This window comes from Carassius gibelio, chromosome A6 (assembly GCF_023724105.1).
Source record: "Carassius gibelio isolate Cgi1373 ecotype wild population from Czech Republic chromosome A6, carGib1.2-hapl.c, whole genome shotgun sequence".
NCBI classification, from domain to species: domain Eukaryota; kingdom Metazoa; phylum Chordata; class Actinopteri; order Cypriniformes; family Cyprinidae; genus Carassius; species Carassius gibelio.
In genome coordinates this window covers 19843663-19862810 of record NC_068376.1, presented here as the reverse complement: position 1 = coordinate 19862810, position 19148 = coordinate 19843663, and the positions used below count along the sequence as shown (strand labels likewise).

General features: G+C 34.8%; 1 protein-coding gene and 1 pseudogene across 1 annotated transcript; one reads left to right on the top strand and one right to left on the bottom strand.

The window, feature by feature from the left end:
* Positions 1–2213: 2213 nt before the first annotated feature.
* On the bottom strand, positions 2214–4792 carry LOC128015116 (protein O-linked-mannose beta-1,2-N-acetylglucosaminyltransferase 1-like; annotated as a pseudogene).
* Positions 4793–5474: 682 nt separating this feature from the next.
* On the top strand, positions 5475–7406 carry LOC128015115 (uncharacterized). The gene is made up of 5 exons (XM_052598806.1): positions 5475–5505; positions 5673–6023; positions 6110–6139; positions 6217–6304; positions 6780–7406. The coding sequence occupies exons 1-5, from the start codon at positions 5475–5477 to the stop codon at positions 6934–6936; spliced, it is 657 nt and encodes a 218-aa protein (XP_052454766.1). The 3' UTR covers positions 6937–7406.
* Positions 7407–19148: the final 11742 nt, after the last annotated feature.

Genomic DNA, 19148 nt, shown 5'->3' with positions numbered 1-19148 from the left:
TAATATATAATAATAATAATAATAATAATAATAATAATAATAATAATAATAATAATAATAATAATACTTTGTTCTAAAAATATCTGTCTATATATTGTTTAATTTGTAAACAAATTTAGCCTTTTGTTTCTTAATGCATTTTTTCTTGTCTAAAAGTTAATTAATTAAGTAAAAACCAAGTTATCTTAATATTGACAACATAAATAAATGCAAGATAAAACATATGTGCAGGATGGCCCAAAGCACTAGTGTTAAAATAAAAAAGTATCTGATGTCTGCCATATCCTCTTAATCCCTTTTTCACAGTGTCCTGGTTTGATGTTATCTGCTGTCACAATTCAGTAACACAACCAGCACTGGCTTTTATTATAGTACCAGTAATAGTTTAAAACATCTATCAATTCTTTTCTAACTCAAACCTTCCAGCATAACCACATATGAAATTTCACGACCCCAGGAAAAGCTCCCACTCTAAAATGCATACAACCAAATGAGGTCACATTTTTAGAAATCCACACTTATATCATTCTAGTTTCAAAAGCCCACAGCACCTAGAAACTCATGATGGTTTAGTCAGGTTCATCCTATTGTTAACCCCCTTTGTCTTGCATTGGCCTGAAGGGTAACACAAGGCCCATTGTTGACATAGTGGTTAGGAAAGGCCCTTTGGGTGGGATAAGGACTGATCTAAATTTGTTTCCCCGTGAGGTCCCTCTTCATTAGGTGCTGTTGAAGGTCATGCACATAATGTCCAAAAAAAAGTAGTTAAATGCTTTTTTTGTTTTGTTTTTTTGTTTTTAACAAAATCATATTTTTGTTTATAAAAAAAGGAGACACAACTATTATGGACAGCTTTACATGCCTCTACTATGTGAGCTTTAAAGAGTTGTTCACCCAAAAATCTAAATGTTGTTCGTGTTGTTCCAAACCAGTAAGACCTCTGTTTATCTTCGGAAACACAGTTTAAGATATTTTAGATTTAGTCCAAGAGCTCTCAGTCCCTCCATTGAAATTGTGTGTACGGTCTACTGTCCATGTCCAGAAAGGTAAGAAAAACATCATCAAAGTAGTCCATCTGACATCAGAGGGTCAGTTAGAATATTTTCAAGCATCGAAAATACATTTTGGTCCAAAAATAGCAAAAATAGCTCAATGGAGGGACTGAGAGCTCTCAGACTAAATCTAAAATATCTTAAACTGTGTTCCGAAGATAAATGGAGGTCTTACTGGTTTGGAACGACATGAGGGTGAGTTATTAATGACATAATTTAGATTTTTGGGTGAACTATCCCTTTAATATATGTGGTTGCCAGATATTAAGAGTTCAAATCCCATAATCAGAGTTTCTCTGTCAAAAGGATACATTTTCAGCTCTGTGTTTTACAGACTTTTTTTTTTTTTTAAATCACGTGCATGTGCTTGCTCTACATTGCGGAAGTGCCTATGATCTGAAAATGCAGACAAACATTAATAAAGACCTCCTGAAGCAAAATGATGTGTTTTTGTTAAGAAAAATATCCATATTTAAAAATGTATAAACAGTAATCTCTAGCTTACACAAACTGCTGTATGTGCTACAGATTATGGTTTATAAAGCTTTAAATATCTAAATCTAACAGAATCTGTGAAATTATGGGGGGACGCAGCTGTAAACTGACCCACGTAAATAACCTGAACAATGTAATGTATACACATGTGTATGGTGCGATTGAAACAGCCACCACTAGAACATGGTTCTTCTTTCTGAAGAGACTGCAGAGTCCTTTGTGATAACCTCGTACATCCAGGTCCCATATGTGTAGGTGCTATGAACAGTAAACGAAATAATGCCATAACCTAATAACAACCATTTCCTCTCTCAGTGTTTATAAGTAATTTATCTACCCTTGCAGGGTCTTCAGAAAATAGCCAGACATTTGCACCTTTAGCTCACATAAAAACAGGCAATAGAACTTACCACTTAGCATACAGAGTATCTACTGGCTAACCTGCTCTGAAATGTAGCCATTTGATACTTAAAATAGCCAACCGAAATCTCTCAATATCTCATATTTATTTGAAGCTTCTTTCTTTTCAGATTCTTATTCACGGCTTTATCATAATAGGCTGCATATTAACTTATTGGGAGAAAACCGCAAGTTCTATGTGAAATCAGACATTTGAGCGCTCACATATAGAAGCATCGAATTGTCAACTATTTGAGGTCACCCCTACTATTTAGACATAAACTGTAGCCTGAATGCAGGAATTAGCTGCCTCACCTTCTGAGGAGTCAGCGATTTGGGCTCTAGTTCATCATTGTAAAGGCTTTTTTTAAGTACCCAGCCAAGGCCAGGCATACTTTCCACTCTATACAACAGAGATGGGTCCTCTGCTGTGTGCTCATAGCCCTGCAAAACAGCACAGCAGCAAGGTCAAGAGCACTGCTTGATGGCCTTTCAAGATTTACAGTAGTTTAATACGAGGATATCCAAAATATATACCAAAAGAACAGCATTTGGCAGCATTTACTCTCCCAGACTTTATTTTCAAGTGAGAACAAATTGAAAAGAAAGTCACTCACTTTTCATTCCAGGCTGAGATACAGTATAGACGATCATCCTCACTCAACAAATGGATGGTTTGACTGAAAACGCTAAGAGACAAATTTTTGGAGAATAAATATTTCACAAGATTTTAAGACATTTAATTCAAGCTGTTCTATTAAAATGAGTTGAGCTCATTAATTCTACACACAGGTTTCTAAACAAGCCTGTGACAAATAATATTGGGTATCTGCTACCACCTAGTGGAGACGTGAGTAATTCATAACAATTATAATAACTGATAACTTGATATAATCTATCACTATATTTATATTATGTTATCCATACCTGAAAAAATCTATGAAAATATCCAGATCTTCCCCCAAGACAATGGCAAAATCTGCATCCTATTTTTTATTTTTTTTTTCTCAAAGTCAAACACTTGCGAGCTCTTTCACAATGTAACTGTATATAAGGTGCAAGGCAGGTGATCATTTGTTCAAAATGAACATCAATATATTAGTGCCATCTTACGGTCATTCACAAACAGCCTTTGAGCTGTGCAATCATCTATCACTGGCCATTCCTTTCAATGTTAATTATTCATTTTCAAACAAGTCACAAACATATCACCTGTGACACTGTGGCATTTTTTATACTGATAGGCGTTTGCTGAACTCCTTTAAGACCGAAGAGATCCACCACATCCATGGGTTCCTATCCAGAAAGCTTTTTTGTTAAGATGGTAAATATGTATAAATCCTCTCACAAAAGTGGATAAGAAAAAAATGCATTTAGAAGAAGAGAAAAACATTTGAGAAGGAGACAATACCTCATAGTAGCCATCGATTAAAAACAGTGATCATCTGTGGATTGACACCATGGGAGAAAAGAAGAGAATGCAGCATTCTAGAGGAATAAACACAGCTTCAGACAGGTATTCAAGGTATGCTTTATTTACATATAGGATTTCTGATTTCTCCACTGAAGCCAAATCAAAAATGTAGGGAAAAAGACAACATCAACAGCATCAGAAAAAGTATGTGAAATGCATGTGTCTTGGCTACTGAAAATTCAGTTTTGTATCACATAAAAAATACAAATAAAAACATTTTAAATGTTCAAACATGAAACAGTTGTCTTAATATATGAACAAATCTAAACAGTTGTTTTTTTCTGTATTTATATGCAGACTTTGTAAGAATAAGCACATAAAAAAAAACATTTCAAACTTTTGAACAATATTATAATGCATGATTAAAAAGTTAAGAAGCATTGTCCTTACCTCCCTTCTTCAAAATCAGAGTCCACATATCTCTCCAGCCTAAGATGACCGCTACCTGACTCCCCAAACCTTTCAGAAGATTCTTCGCTGCATCCTTCAAGTGGAAAGTCCCCTCATCCTGAAGAGGCCAATAAGAAGTGCACTTACAGACAAAGAAAACAGAAATCTGAATCCATGAGAGTAGATGGGAGAGGCATTTCTTTAACCTTAATAGTGAAGATGAGGATTCTGCCACGGGTGACCATGTTGAGGAAGAGGATCGTAGCATCATCCTCATGTGGAGAATAAGTATCGAACACTCTTTTGGCCATGAATGAAGAGGATACAGCGAAATCATATTACACAAACTTATCAAATAATCAAATTAATGTTTAAGTTATGGAGTGGACAACCTTAAACAACAGTCACGCTAAAAGAAGATACAGTTTGTCATGAGAAGTGAATGTGTGTTCTTACAGTTGCCTGATTTAGAACTTGTGTCTCGGCCCTGCTCACTCATCTCATCTTCCAGATCCTACAAAAATACATATCAATATTGTTATCTGGTAACGGTGCGGTTAATGTGTCTTATCATAAAACGGGCGCGGAAGCACTCACAGTGGTATCATCCACTGCTACATAAACCTTAGATCGATTAGAGTACACCTCGATATCCAAAACCTTCCTCTCACTGGCTGGTCTCCGAGGAGTTTCCATGCTAGACAGGGCATAATCTGAGACAATGTTCAATGATAGCAAGAAAACAAATGTTATTCATTAAAAACTAACAGTGTGTAACAGTTAAAACCTTTGAAAGCACAAAAATATTAGTGTCTTTACAATTCCACTCAACTAATAGTAATGTTTTAAATCACGTGAAGGCATCATAAATTAGTGTACACAAAGGCTTAAAGACATTACCATACTCTTGAGCTGCATCCTTCTCACTGGCTACTTTCCTTTTATCAAGAATGAGTTTGATATCCACAATCACTGTGATCAGTTAACTGTGAACCTCAAAATTAACTGAAGGCCTTACAGGGCTACCAAACTTTGAGATGTAAACCTGAAACACAAAGCACTTTAGAGAACTATTTAACTCCAAAATGATTGAATTATTTAATAGCTTTGTAAAATGTCAAATGACAAAACTGTTACTAAAAAAAAAAAAAATACTAATAGTGTTTCAAAACACTAAACCTCAGGCTTGAGGGGGTTGATTTGCTCATATAGATCTTTGGTGTTGAAATTAAATAGTTGAAATTAAATAGTTAAATATCTGTGGTGTTGAAATTAAATAGTAAAACGATTAATTTAGACGTTCTTTGACTTTATGTAGCAGAAGTGGCAAGAAGCTGTGAGAGTTTGTCACAAATATCTAAAGTCAGCAGGACATCGTCTTTTATTCAGCTCTGTATGTTGGCTATTAAACAGGATTAAATTAGGATTAAACCTAAAGATGTGTTTCTTTTTCCATCACTATATTTCACTGGTAATTTAGGCAAAGATAAATGTCCAATTCTTAGTTTACAAACTGTGTGTGAACAAATTTATCCGAACATCTCTAGCAAGCGGAAAAGGCGGAGTAAAGAAATGCCTTTAATTGTTCTGTTGGATATTACACTGTTATTATGTCTGCCTAGCACTCTTTTTCTCTAGAAAAAGTCCCAACGCTAAAGGAAAACATGGAACTTCTGTCAGCTTCTGGGTATGTAGGTGAGTTTTTTTTTTTTTTTTTTTACATTAAACTTATTAACATAAATTGACTGTTCAAGAATTAGCTCTAAAACACAATCCACTGTTTTAATTGATAAACTCCACAATATACTCAGGAGGGGAAAAGAATTGGGATTTTAACGTTGTTGCATTATATGACTTTTCAGTGCTGTTTTCCTCCCTGTTCACACATGGAGCATTTAAAGCTCCGGATTGGAATAAATCAGTCATAGACTCAAGCGCTGCTCTAGAGGTCCAGCCTAACAGCAAACACTTCAGGGGGGAAAATCTCACCCTTCTCTGCTCAGTAAAAGGAGGTAATTCAACAGGCTGGATACTGAAGAAGCGTCAAGGAGCTGAAACGAGGTCAGGATGTTTGCAGTTGAATGGCACAGAATCTACAGACAGACCTGAAGAATGTCATTTCATTGACATTGACTACAAGAACAGTGGAATGTACTGGTGTGAGAGTCCTGCTGAAAACAAGAGAAGCGACTTTGTCAACATCACCGTGAGCTGTAAGAACATCAGTGTCAATAATATAGATTCAGTTCACACTTTTCAAATAATAGTTGTTATTACTAATATGTGAATAATTCCACAGATGACTCTGAAGATGAAAAGACATTTACAGGTATGAGATGCAGATACTATCTGTTATTGAATTTGGCTTTCTGTTTTATAACCATCCTTATGAAATTTGTTATCCAGGATCTTTAGTCTGGGTTTCAGGGCTCTGTGTCATCTTGGTTCTTCTAGTGCTTTTTCCTGTGCTCTGGCTGTTGTGTCCAGGTTTCAGGTAGAGTATACAATTCATGACATCATTTTATGTTTTTAATTTTTTTGTACAATCTGATTACGCCCCACTGAGGGTTAGCTTTGGGGATGATCCTTTGTGCTTATTATTTATTTTTTCCTTAAAATGAAATGTTTTTGTACCATTCGAATCATACATATTTATAAAACAAAATCACCAGCTCATAATTTATTTTTATTTTTTTCCCCATGAGATCTGGTTGAGTGTACAGATGTATGCTATATTTAACATTGATACACACTTAAAAGAATAGTTTGCCAAAAATGAGAATTGTGTCAATATTAGCTCACACTCATTTCGAAATTGGAGAGTTAGTAAATGATGACAGATTTACATTTTTCCATTTTTAATTACGACAGCAGTTTCTATTATTATGTCTGTGATATTAATTTCATTGAATACTGATTTACATTGCTCTCTGTATCAAATATCTGCAATGTTTACTTGTGCTTTTCAGGGAGAATTTGCATGTGTGTCCAAATAGGGCATTCAGGAGGGAAAGGGTCCAACAGGAAATGCCTAAAACCAAGCAGGACGTGACTGAAATCCAGTGGGATCTTCCCTGGATGGAAATGGACAATTTGCTGGACAAACACCAAAATCCTGGCAGCTGAACATTCTACATTTTAAATGTCAGAAAACTGCCGCTGTGCTTTATAGAGTGAGTGATGGGTAATATGACAGATGAATAAAGAGGCCGTATACTAACTATATATATATATATAGTTAGGCCTATTGCACAGTGTTGACAAAATATATTTATGTCTTTAAAAAGGATAAATAAATAAATAACAGAAATGAATCATATACATTCAAAACTGACTGAAAATGCTATTTTTTATGTTAACATTGTGACATTTGATTAACTGTTTAATGTAAGTGTCAGTGTAATTAGGTGTTTTGATCATGTACTGGTATTCCTCCTATAGGTAATTTTATTTAAATATTTAACATTAAAATTTTACTTCAGTAATGAATATACTTTCATAAATTTGAAAGTATGCATGAGCATGTTTTTTAAAAGTACACTTATTTTCATGTAAATTTAAGAATATTTTTTATAGTACATTTTAAATTAAATAATGCACTGGTAATTTATGATAAAATTAATTAATTTGGTAAAATGCTAACAATAATAGTTCATTATCATGTGAACTATCATGTAAAGTCATTGTATTTTATAATGTTTGTCAGTGTCCTTTCAGATTTCCAGCACATTGTAGTGTTCTTGATTGTGAAATGTGTTAAAAGTATATATTAATAAATGAATTTTAGAATCTTCATCAGTCAGATTTAATGCATTTTGTATTAGTTTTGTAAACTGTTTGAACTTACATACGCAAATAATACAGTTTACTTTTAAATTATATTTGGTTAAACTTGAAAAAAAAATAATAATAAAAAATAAAAAAGCTTGCGTGATGCTTCCTATCAATGTCATGAAACCTGACACAGAGCATTGTGAGACGCCATGTTTGGATGCAAAAATTCTATTATGGCATATACAGTGTAATAAGATTTGTATCCAAATTGAGATTCACAAAATAATGTACTGTTATTTACATTTACACAAAATAATGTCTAATGCACTGTTATCCAGAGCAGCTTCTGGCCAAGGGCAAATTAAGTGAAAATGTTGACTCATGTAATATTGAGTCCCTGGAGCTGTCACCTCAAGGATTGCATTTCCTGGTTTTGTCTGGCCTGTCACTATGCCTGTCAGGATAACAACTTTTTGTTGTGCAATATATTGCCCCAGAAACAGTTTTGATAAACAATGTTATTGTAATTTTAGGACAATTTTATGCCACTGAATATAATATTAATATAACAGCAGGCCTGCACACCTTCAAATGACAACACATTATTTTATTATTTAAAACTATAGATCATGGCAATTATGTAACAAAATATTAGTTAGCCTACAAACTTGAATAATTAGTAAAAATAAATTTAATAACAAAAAGTGCAAAGTAACAAGTAGAACAAAGAAAAGTTCACAAATAACTTGTATGGAGAGTTTTTCCATCTGCTTGGAAGGAGATTTTTCTCTGTAAAATAAGGATAAACTCTATTGCTGAAAAACACCATCAGTCAGATGTCCATATATGCACAAAGTCACAGATCCCTAAACAAGATTGAACTTTTCTGTAGAATCATGTTTTACATTTGAACAAGCACCAACTACACCATGATTTGTACGAGAAGCTACAAAAGACACAAGCGCAAGTGAAATGCCAAAATAAAAATAAATAAAAAATGGTGACATAAATTTCGCTATAAAAATAGGGTAATGGGAAATATATTGCATCATCAAAAATTATTGAGGTTGTGTACATTTATTGTGCATTAAGTCGTTATATTGATTATTGCGATGGGCCTACCTGTCACAAACAGGCTTTCTAGTGTACATTATCCAGACATTCATGGAGCTGACTTAGAAATACATTTCTACACTATACTTGGATTTTACAACATGTTAGTGGAAAGAATGTAAAGGTGAGTAATCCAGAAATAACTCGGTTTTGGATCCAACTAGAGCTATTGAGAAACATAAAAATAATAAATAAATAAATTAACAAATAAATAAATAAATAAATAATGTTACCAAGAGTCACGTATTACGTAAGTAATAAGTAGTAACACTAGGGGGCAGTATTTCTTTACATTGTCCTAATGCATTTTTTTTTTTTTTTTTTTTTACTTACCAAAGTCAATTTAAATCAGTCATCAGTAAATTTAAACCTGAAACAATATTTTTAAAGAGAAAAATGTGTAATAGTGTGAGAGCTGAACAATTCTGGCTGTTATATGTTTGCTTTTTTTTAACAGAATTAAATAAAGGACAGTCAAAATTCTCACTTAGAATGTGCATATATTAAAATATGATATGTTTGTCTTTCTGTTTTATGTATTTATTGCAGTGTTGCAAGCATGCCTAATTTTCATTTATAAGGTATGTGATATTTAATGTGTTTGACACTGACATATCGATGCATTTGCATGTTTGAAATAAGTGTTGTTGTTTTTTTTTTTTTTTTTTTTTTTTATACATTTTCTTTTTTTTTTTTTTTTTTTTTTTTTTGGTGGGTGTGGGATAGAATTTATTAGGACCTGTGAGCTCTTTTTTATTCTGCTCTCTCTTATGTTTGTGTTTCAGCATGGTGCTGGCTAACAGACGATCAGCAGCCGGTGAGGGAGGGGGGCTGACCGCTACAGCGCCCCGTCTGGCTTCTCCTGCTAGTGATTGACAGTCTGAGAGGGGCTCCTTGGAGACGCAAGTCGAAAGCCAAAATGCTGCCACACTGACACAATGGCTAAAATAAGAATAAGTGTTTACAAAACATTTAAACTTTGCTCTTTCAAAACTAAAGACCAGTCAGACTTAAAAAAATTATGTGAATAGGTCATAACTTTTCTCCTCAGTTTAGTTTAATCTGATATACTAAATAACTAAATAAGTAATAAAACTATAGACATAAAAACTGAGAAAAAAACACAAAACTACTACAATTTAAACTACAATTAAAATGAAATGCAAAATACGAAATATATATATTTAAAAGTTTTCAGCTCAAATTTGAAACTATAATCATCTGACAATACAAATTAAAGTAGTATCATAATGATTCTAAAATACTCTAGTTTAAAGTGGTATATCATATACCCAGCACTGCATTTTTAAATGTCTTTGGACAAGGAATCGTTTGTGCATGGGCAAATGCAATTACACAAATATACCAACCTCCAAGGGCATCTCAACTAGACTGAAATGTGGAGTCACTTTCACATAATTCCTCCCCCAGGGCACTTTATAGTTTCTACATTTCAGCCATGATTGCTAGTGAATCACAACTGCCTGATCAGAGATTCTGTCAGTTTTTCCTGTTAAAAATAAAATCTGGGAGAGTAATTAAACCAGATTAAACCAGAACATGTTTCTTTCATGCTAACCAGGACTGATTAGAGTATAAATCATACAAAGGTTAAGTTTGTATAAGACATAAAGAAAAGCTATATGACTGTTAGAGCCTTCTGTTCACATCCACAACAGACAACAGATGACCAGACCTTGCTGAAGTTGCCCTAGTGATCTATCCACTGAGCAAATGAGGGAGTGAGGGAGGTATCTGAATGCGCTGATGTCAGTACAGTATAGACACTCTTATTTCATCATGCTTTGGTCTCACCCAGCTACATTTCAAACAGTGTCACCAACAGTGAGCACTGTGCCACACTCCAGAACCGTACATATGGCCTCCGAGCAGGAGTCCTCTACTCCTGTGACAAGCTGTGCAATACCCCAATAATTAGACAGGCTCAAAATAGTACAGATTGTTTTATTCCAATGGTTGTTTTCCATTTTTAAAGCATGTTGAAAGTGGAAATTCAAGCTTCTGTTATTGATGGATTAATTCATGGAATGAGGACTGATTCTGATTTGGTTGTAAGCACAAGTGAGCTGAATGGTGCAGGTAGTGTAATATTCAGATCAGTGGCATGATGTGGCTGTGATATTGGTTTTATAAAATCGTTCAGTAAACGGGTACTAAACAGCAAAATCCTGTTCAGAGTATACATATTGTCCCAAGTAACACAGAAGCAGAGTTACCACTGTTGAGCATTTTTTGATAATGTCTAAAAGCCTCTGCAGTAGTTGTTCATCTTTAATACTGTTGACAGCAGGTGTTTATTACTAATGTTCAATCATCACTTATTTAATCACTTAAATATCTCATTAACTCTGTAGATTGGGGCATGTATTCTGAGCAAAGTTCATTTAACTCTGGGGAGTTTGCTGTGAACGGAGTAACTTGAACACTATAATGCCTATTACTTTGTCATTTTTTTCTCCACCAACAAGAGACCAAACAAAGCCACAACAGAATGACAGTTGTGTACAGTATCTTTGACCAACAAACAACTGTGGTGATTCATTCCTAAACAAATTTGATGAATGATTCAATGACTCACTTAAAAAAGATAGTCACTTGTCTCCATCTACTGGTGTAACAATATAACCTGCAGCAAAAAAAAAAAAAAAAAAAAAACATTAAATATCTAACTCACAATGTCTAAAGATTTTTCATATTTTGTATAGTGAAACATTTTCATTAATATATTTTCATGAGTATTAGTATATCATGAGAATATATGCATCGACATGAAAAACTGACTATTTATCAATCTTTCTTTTTTCTCTTGTATTGTTTTCTTTTCTTTCTTTTTTTTATTGCTAATCAAGGTTACCCAATATCCAATTTCTCACTTTGTATCTAATGACTGTATACTGTATACCATCACTTAACATACTGGACCATGTGCACAGTTCCGTTTAGCTCTGATGCCTTTATCTGCATTCATTTATATAATTCTTTCCTTTGTTTATGTCTCTGTCCACAAATTAGTGACTAATTATCTTACTTGGTTCTTGGTAAGTAACATTGTTAGCCATTATTCTGGAATCTCAGCATGAAGTTAGGCAGGAAATGAGAGGAATTTACTGTAGCGTTGAAATAAATGATTACCCTGTTTAAACACTGGACCCCTGGTATAAAAGTCTACACTTGTTTTCCTTCATGTCTTTGTCTCACCATAAATGGAGCTATTTATTTCTGGCCTTTTTGGTGTTTAGTGTGTAGACTGGTGAAATGAATGCAAACCGATGTTGACCCTTAACCAGACGGCACGCATCGGACACCGCCTCATTACACCGTGTTTGTGTGTGTTTATTAAATGGAATTCCAGAGGCCACTCTCCAACATCTTTCATTAATCCTCCCCTTTTTTTCTCCTCACCCAGTGGAATCTTTCTAATCATCCTGTCTCTTCCTCTCTTTCCAATAACCTTTTCAGTGGAGTTAATGTGCTGTGTATATGAGAAACCACTGCTCCCCTGATTATATGTGGTCAATGACATTACAGAATTATGAGTGGTTTCAAGGGCATGGAGAGAGGAACAAAGAGATGCGGAGAGAGGAAAGAGGCACCTTTATAAAATGAAAAAAAGCTTTCTAGAAAAGAGAAAATTAATTGTTAGACTGAAAACGAGGGTTTAATTTTCTAGGGAGCTACTGGTACATTGCTTATTAAATTTAACTAAACATATTCTGATGCTGTGAGATTTTTTATATACTATATATATATATATATATATATATATATATATATATATATATATATATATATATATATATATATATATATATATATATATATATATATATATATATATATATATATATATATATATATATATATATATATATATTATACAAGGTTACACTAAATCCAGTTGTGGTAATTACTATGCAAATCCTCCATTAGTAACTTGTGAAACTTGTAGAAATAAGTATTAAATATCAGTGAAGGTCTTAGAGGACTGGCAACCCAAAATACAACAAAACCCATTAAAATGAAAATAAGTTAGTGCTCTTTCTACATTATATTATGTACACTACTTAATAAACAAAGGGGCATTCCCACTGACAACCATTTGCATTGACAAAGCAACTGGAAGTCATTCATTTTAAACAAAGTGCACTTTCTGGTGTTTTCATGTGGGTAACACACCATATTTATATGGCCAGTTATACAGCCCACCCACCACTGATGTTACTCTTAGCGACCAGCAGTACAGTGACCCAATGACCTCCAGTTGTCAGTGTCATCACAGGAGTAGCAAAAACACGCACAAACAGTGAGATTGATTGAGCTTTCTGTAGAGCAATTACGATAACATGTCCAATGTAAACCCACAAAGATTATTCCTTGGTAACTATAAACCTCCTCTTACAACAGCTAAAATATTTAGACAGTGTTTTATAAACACTGGAGTTCGACTGAGTGGTGGCAGCTCAGTAATATTGAACAGATTTCACAGATACCATGACATGTTTCAATTGGAACTTTTTATGCCTTGTTAATTGTCATGCGGTTTCATAAACATAAACTCTCTTAAACAAAACAAAACAAAAAACAACAACAACAAAAAAAAAACTATAATGAAACTAAATTATAAAGCCTTTTTCAGAAGGAACTAATTGCTCCCCCGCCATGTGAATTGGCTTAAGATCTCAGATCCCAAAACTAAACTAAACTTTTTCATTGAAAAATGGGGACATCCCATAGGCGTAATGGTTTTTATACTGTACAAACTGTATATTCTATGACCTTTCACCAACCCTACACCTAACCCTAATCCTCACAGGAAACTTTGTGCATTTTTACTTTCTCAAAAAAACTCATTCTGTGGTTTATAAGCGTTTTGAAAAATGAGGACATGGGATATGTCCTCATAAGTCACCCTCTCCTTGTAATACCGGTGTCATACCCATGTCATTATACAGAGTTGTGTCCTGATATGTCACAAAAACAAGAGCACACACACACACACACACACACACACACACACACACACACACACACACACACACACACACACACACACACACACACACATACTAGAAATTAACTCTTGGATTCAAATTTAATTTGTTTTCCAGAATATTAATGTCTCTCTATATTTGCGGCTGACTCTGTAACAGTGGTACTTGTCATGTCCTTGCTCTTGTAACACATGACTTGACACATCTCATTGCTGCATTGTCTCAGGAGAATAGATAAATGGGCCGTTTTCACTTGACAGTGTTGCTCAGGGCAACACATTGTTAATGGCAACAATTTTCTGATGGCAAGAGGTCATGTCTGTGTCCACCGAAATATGCAGTACACGAGATCGGTGACACATTGTGTTGTTAGATGCTTTATTTGTGTCTTCTGCTCTGTCGCATTCACGCTCATCAGTTTCTCAAATACCACATTCCCGATCATTGGTTTCTATTAAAGTATTATTGTTAAGTGTTCGTTTCTATATTAGGGAGCTGCAGTATTTCCATTAGTCTAATTGACACAATTGTGCTTTATGACCTTTATAAATGCTCCACATAATTACACAGTAATTATGAGTCTCATAATCCTGCCTAATAATTACTTTATGACATTTCAGGTACAATTATTGATAAGAGTACACAGTGCAAGCTCTCTGTAGTGCTACTCTTTCAGTCTATCAAAATTAATTTGCTAACCTTTACATTAGAATATCAAATGTCCTTTTTTTCTTCTTTTGTAAGACACTTTCAGTCGATGTTGTCAGTCAAGGGCCCATATCTCAATAAACTCTAAGCTCATCTGAAAGGAAACTCAAATGCATATAGTAATCCCATTAATTATCTTATTCATATGGAAAGTGATGGCCAGTTAAAAGAGCAAACATGATGGATTTAGCCCTCCAATGGACCTACTGGTTTTCTTGTCCATCAACGATTAGATTCCCTCCAGTGCAATGGATTTTCCTCAACTCTTTTCTCTGATCAAGGAAATTTACACACAGACAAAAAAAAAAAAAAAAAAAAAAAATTCTTTGCTTGACAGTGTAAGAGAAAAGTTGCCAAAAGAGCTAAAATAGTTGATAAATCCTCTGTGGGGATCTACGTCATCCCAACTAGAAACTTTAATTAGATTTAACAGCAATTATCCAAATGCCAGCACCACCTCTGCCAGTGCAGATCTCTCCTGTAGCCCTTAACACCACCCTGTCCCTGATGTGGGGCCCATGTAATGGAGGTACTACTGTTAGACTAAGGTCAATTACTGGCTAATTAGTAGCTGGACTGTGTCACACAGAATCACAAACGGTTATAACATGCTATGCAGGGTTAATGATTCCAGCTATGTCTGAGAGTTTGAAGTCAGGGAAAGTTAGGCAAACAAGATATTTAATATTATAGTTTTAGGGGGCATTCATATAGAATTGTTTTTATTACTATACATGACACTAAGAGTGTAGAAGAAAATAAACTATGATTATATGCCACAGTATTCTTTAATACTGCATTATACACTGAATGGTTCAAGACATACTGTCCTATTCACATTGCGACAAGAGCACCAATAGGACAACTAATCCATATACTGTACAGTCTAAGGACGGTGCTCAAGGAACATCACCATTGTAACTACATGGAAAAACTTGTGTGTTCACTATGCAGCATCTTTAGATCCTCAACATTTTATGATTCCTCTTTCGAAATCCTCATACAACGATTTATATTTGAACAGAGACATTGATTATCATTTCCTCTTGTGCTCAAGGCAAATCTCATAAAGTTGATCTTCAGTGTACAGGGAAATTACTTCGTGATGTCCCTATGATTGGATGAATTTGTTTCTCTGTATTTTCAGTCAATGGAACATCAGCAACATCTGTGCCGTGCACATCCATACATCTAATCTGCTACTGTTTTCCCCCTCAAATATGACCCTTTTGTTTATAGAGGGGCCTATGCATGAATTCTCCTAAATACTGGAGAGGAAATTGATTTAGTGTTCAAAGAACTGGATAATGAAATCACAACATGCCAAAATTAAAGCACAACAGACCAAGTAAGTCAACAAAAATATGCATCACTATTAAAAAAATGCTTATAATCTTCCAAACATTCCTTTGTCTCCCCCAATGAGCGTTTTCATAAAGAAATTGTTTTTATTACTGTGCATGACCCTAACACTGTACAAGACAATAAATAACCTTCGGTAAGCACATGTGGACCAGAACCTGGACACAGCATCGATGGTTTCATTACTGGAAAACCTATTTAGAATATATAATTGTTCTCTAAAAAACCTTGTGTTTACTTATTAGCTGTAAAATATTTTCCTGTCTTCTCCAGTACATGTTAATGGCAATTTAAAGGACAAATTAAATGTATAATGATAATCTGTCAAAACGATCAGGTCAAATGTTCTGTCATTTTCCGTTTCTATGAAGTCACAGTTTTAATTATTCTCATTTTCTGTATTGTTACTATAAAACTCCACATCAATTTACATCCAAATGCAAATTTACTGTGCAATTTTTTTTTTTTTTGCAATATATTTTACATCATATTTAATGTGTGATAACAGTGCTGTGGCATTTTGACCAGAAGAGCAGAGCATGTTGGAAAAAAATACATTTCTCAGTCTGGCAGTATACAATTACAACACAATTACAGTGATTATTCTGTGACAAAGGCTGGGATTTCGCCTGAGATTTCCACACAAATCAAGACTTTGCACTGCATCATGAAGAAAACTCACTTTGCTGACACTGTACATGCACTGTACAAAAATATTAAATTAAATAAACTCAATGTTTAAAGTATAATGACTATGTAAAAGGAGAAAATTGTGTAAAACAACAACAACAATAATAATGTTAAATTAACTTAAATGTGCATTTTATCCTTATACTGTGATTTTTTATTTTTATTTTTTTTTCTTGTGGATCCTTATGTGATTTGCCTTGGGATTTTATGACTGTAAAAGGGTTACTTAGAAGTGAATATGTTGCTTATAAACTTCATTTGATTGAGTCAAAGATTGAGTTGTTATTGATACTGCTTAAAAGACTTAAACTGATGCATTTTCTAATTCTAGTCCAGCCACACACACACACACACGCATACATACACAATTGCCTTTTTTCCATCTGTATCTCTTCTTCCTGTTTTCCTTCCCTCTCTTTCCATCTCATAGTTTTGATTACAATTCAGCCTCCCTGTAGACAACTTTATTTTCCTGGTCCTTGGAAATGATCATGGGGTGATGATCCTGGATGGTTGCCAAGGCATATTTTGAATTTGGCAGATTGAACAATGCTACTCTGACCCACTAGAACCTAGCTTGTCACAACAAAGGCTGTTTGGGACAAGTGAGCTGCCATTCTCATATCTGTTTGTCACATAATGGTGTAGACAAAAAATATAGAATAAAGTTTTTGTACATTGAAAGTCATTGTGATCCAAAACAACATAGACTCTGAGGTATTTTTCAAAATATCATCTTTTGACTTACATAAAAGACACATTCATATAGGTTTGGGCCAGCAGGGATTTGTATTGCTCAATAAATATTAGTCAGTGAGTGAGTGAGTGAGTTGAGTAAGTGAGTGAGTTAGCGAGTTGGTTTAGTGATTGCGCTGGTTTAGTGAGTGAGTGAGTGAGTGTGTTAATTGAGTAAGTGAGTGAGTGAGTGAGTTGAGTGAGTGAGGGAGTTGGTTTAGTGATTGAGCTGGTTGAGTGAGTGAGTGAGTGAGTGAGTGAGTGAGTGAGTGAGTCAGTGAGTGAGTGAGTGAGTGAGTCAGTGAGTGAGTCAGTGAGTGAGTGAGTGAGTGAGTGAGGGAGGGAGTTGAGTAAGTGAGTTAGTGATTGAGTTGAGTGAGTGAGGGAGTTGGTTTAGTGATTGAGCTGGTTGAGTGAGTGAGTGAGTGAGTGAGTGAGTGAGTGAGTGGGTGAGTGAGTGAGTGAGTGAGTGAGTGAGTGAGTGAGTGAGTGGGTGAGTGAGTGAGTGAGGGAGGGAGGGAGTTGGTTTAGTGATTGAGCTGGTTGAGTGAGTGAGTGAGTGAGGGAGGGAGTTGAGTAAGTGAGTTAGTGATTGAGTTGAGTGAGTGAGGGAGTTGGTTTAGTGATTGAGCTGGTTGAGTGAGTGAGTGAGTGAGTGAGTGAGTGAGTGAGTGAAATAGCCAGGATACAGGAGTCAATAGACACGGGAAAGAGCTAGTCCACCTCTGTCAGACTTCAGCTCTTTATATCCTCAACGGTAGAATCAGCGGAGATTCCTGTGGACAGTTCACATATAGCTCAGATCTCGGGAACAGTGTTGTAGATTATGCTATATCAAATATAGGACCTTCCCATTTCAGTGCATTTACCGTCAAAGCTCAGTCGCCCCTGTCTGATCACAGCCAGATCAATCTCTTCATTAAAGGGGAAGACAACAAATCAAGGGGAATTCAGAAAAAGCCAATTCATCTACATAAACTCAAAGCACCATATAGATGGACTCATAGTGCTGCTGAAACATATATTAAAGCATTGAAGTCAAACGAAACTCTCAGTTCCATTACACTATTTAACAATTCAACATATGATAATAATTGGAAAGGAATAAATTTAGCAATTAAACATATTAATGACATTTTTGAAAATATAGCAAAAAAGGCTAATTTAAATGAAACAACCACATATAAACACAAAAATAGAGCTAAACAAAAACCTTCTGAAAAGTGGTTTGACCATGAATGTAAAACAATAAGACAAGAGCTACGATTAATTTCAAATCAAAAACACAAAGATCCGGTCAACTTAGAGTTACGCTCTAAACACTCTGAACTCCTGAAACAATACAAAAACACAGTGAGACAGAAGAAGCTGGAATATTATAACAACACACTTCAGAAGATGGAAAACTCAATTGATCAGGGTCAGTTCTGGAGCATGTGGAACAGTCTGAACAAGACAAAACCACAAGAGTTAGCCATACAAGATGGTCAGATCTGGAAGGATCACTTTGAGAAGCTCTATACACCTCAAACTGACCCTCTGAATAACCCCAACCAATTAAATGTCCTCCAAAAGTTGAATGCTCTTGAATCATGTATCAAAAACAACCAAAATCCACTAGATTATCCAATAACCCAACAAGAACTTAGTGAAAAACTGAAATCCCTCAAATGTCAGAAATCCTGTGGCCCTGACAACATAAAGAACGAGATGCTTAAAAACAGCTCTCCTGAACTGCAAACTGCATTACTCAAACTTTTTAATTTGATTTTGAGTTCAGGTGTTTTTCCTGAGGTCTGGAACACAGGATTCATCTCTCCCATCTTTAAAAGTGGAGACAAAACCGATCCTAATAACTACAGAGGGATCTGTGTAACCAGTAATTTAGGAAAAGTGTTTTGCTCTATAGTCAACTCTCGGATTTCATCTTTCTTAAAGCAGCAC

Excerpts from the sequence above, each read along its gene's own strand:
- LOC128015115 (XM_052598806.1), top strand. The coding sequence starts at position 5,475 with ATGGAACTTCTGTCAGCTTCTGGGTATGTAG. Across the intron at positions 6,140-6,216 it reads AGATGAAAAGACATTTACAG|GATCTTTAGTCTGGGTTTCA; the intron begins GTATGAGATGCA and ends TTTGTTATCCAG. Across the intron at positions 6,305-6,779 it reads CTGTTGTGTCCAGGTTTCAG|GGAGAATTTGCATGTGTGTC; the intron begins GTAGAGTATACA and ends TGTGCTTTTCAG.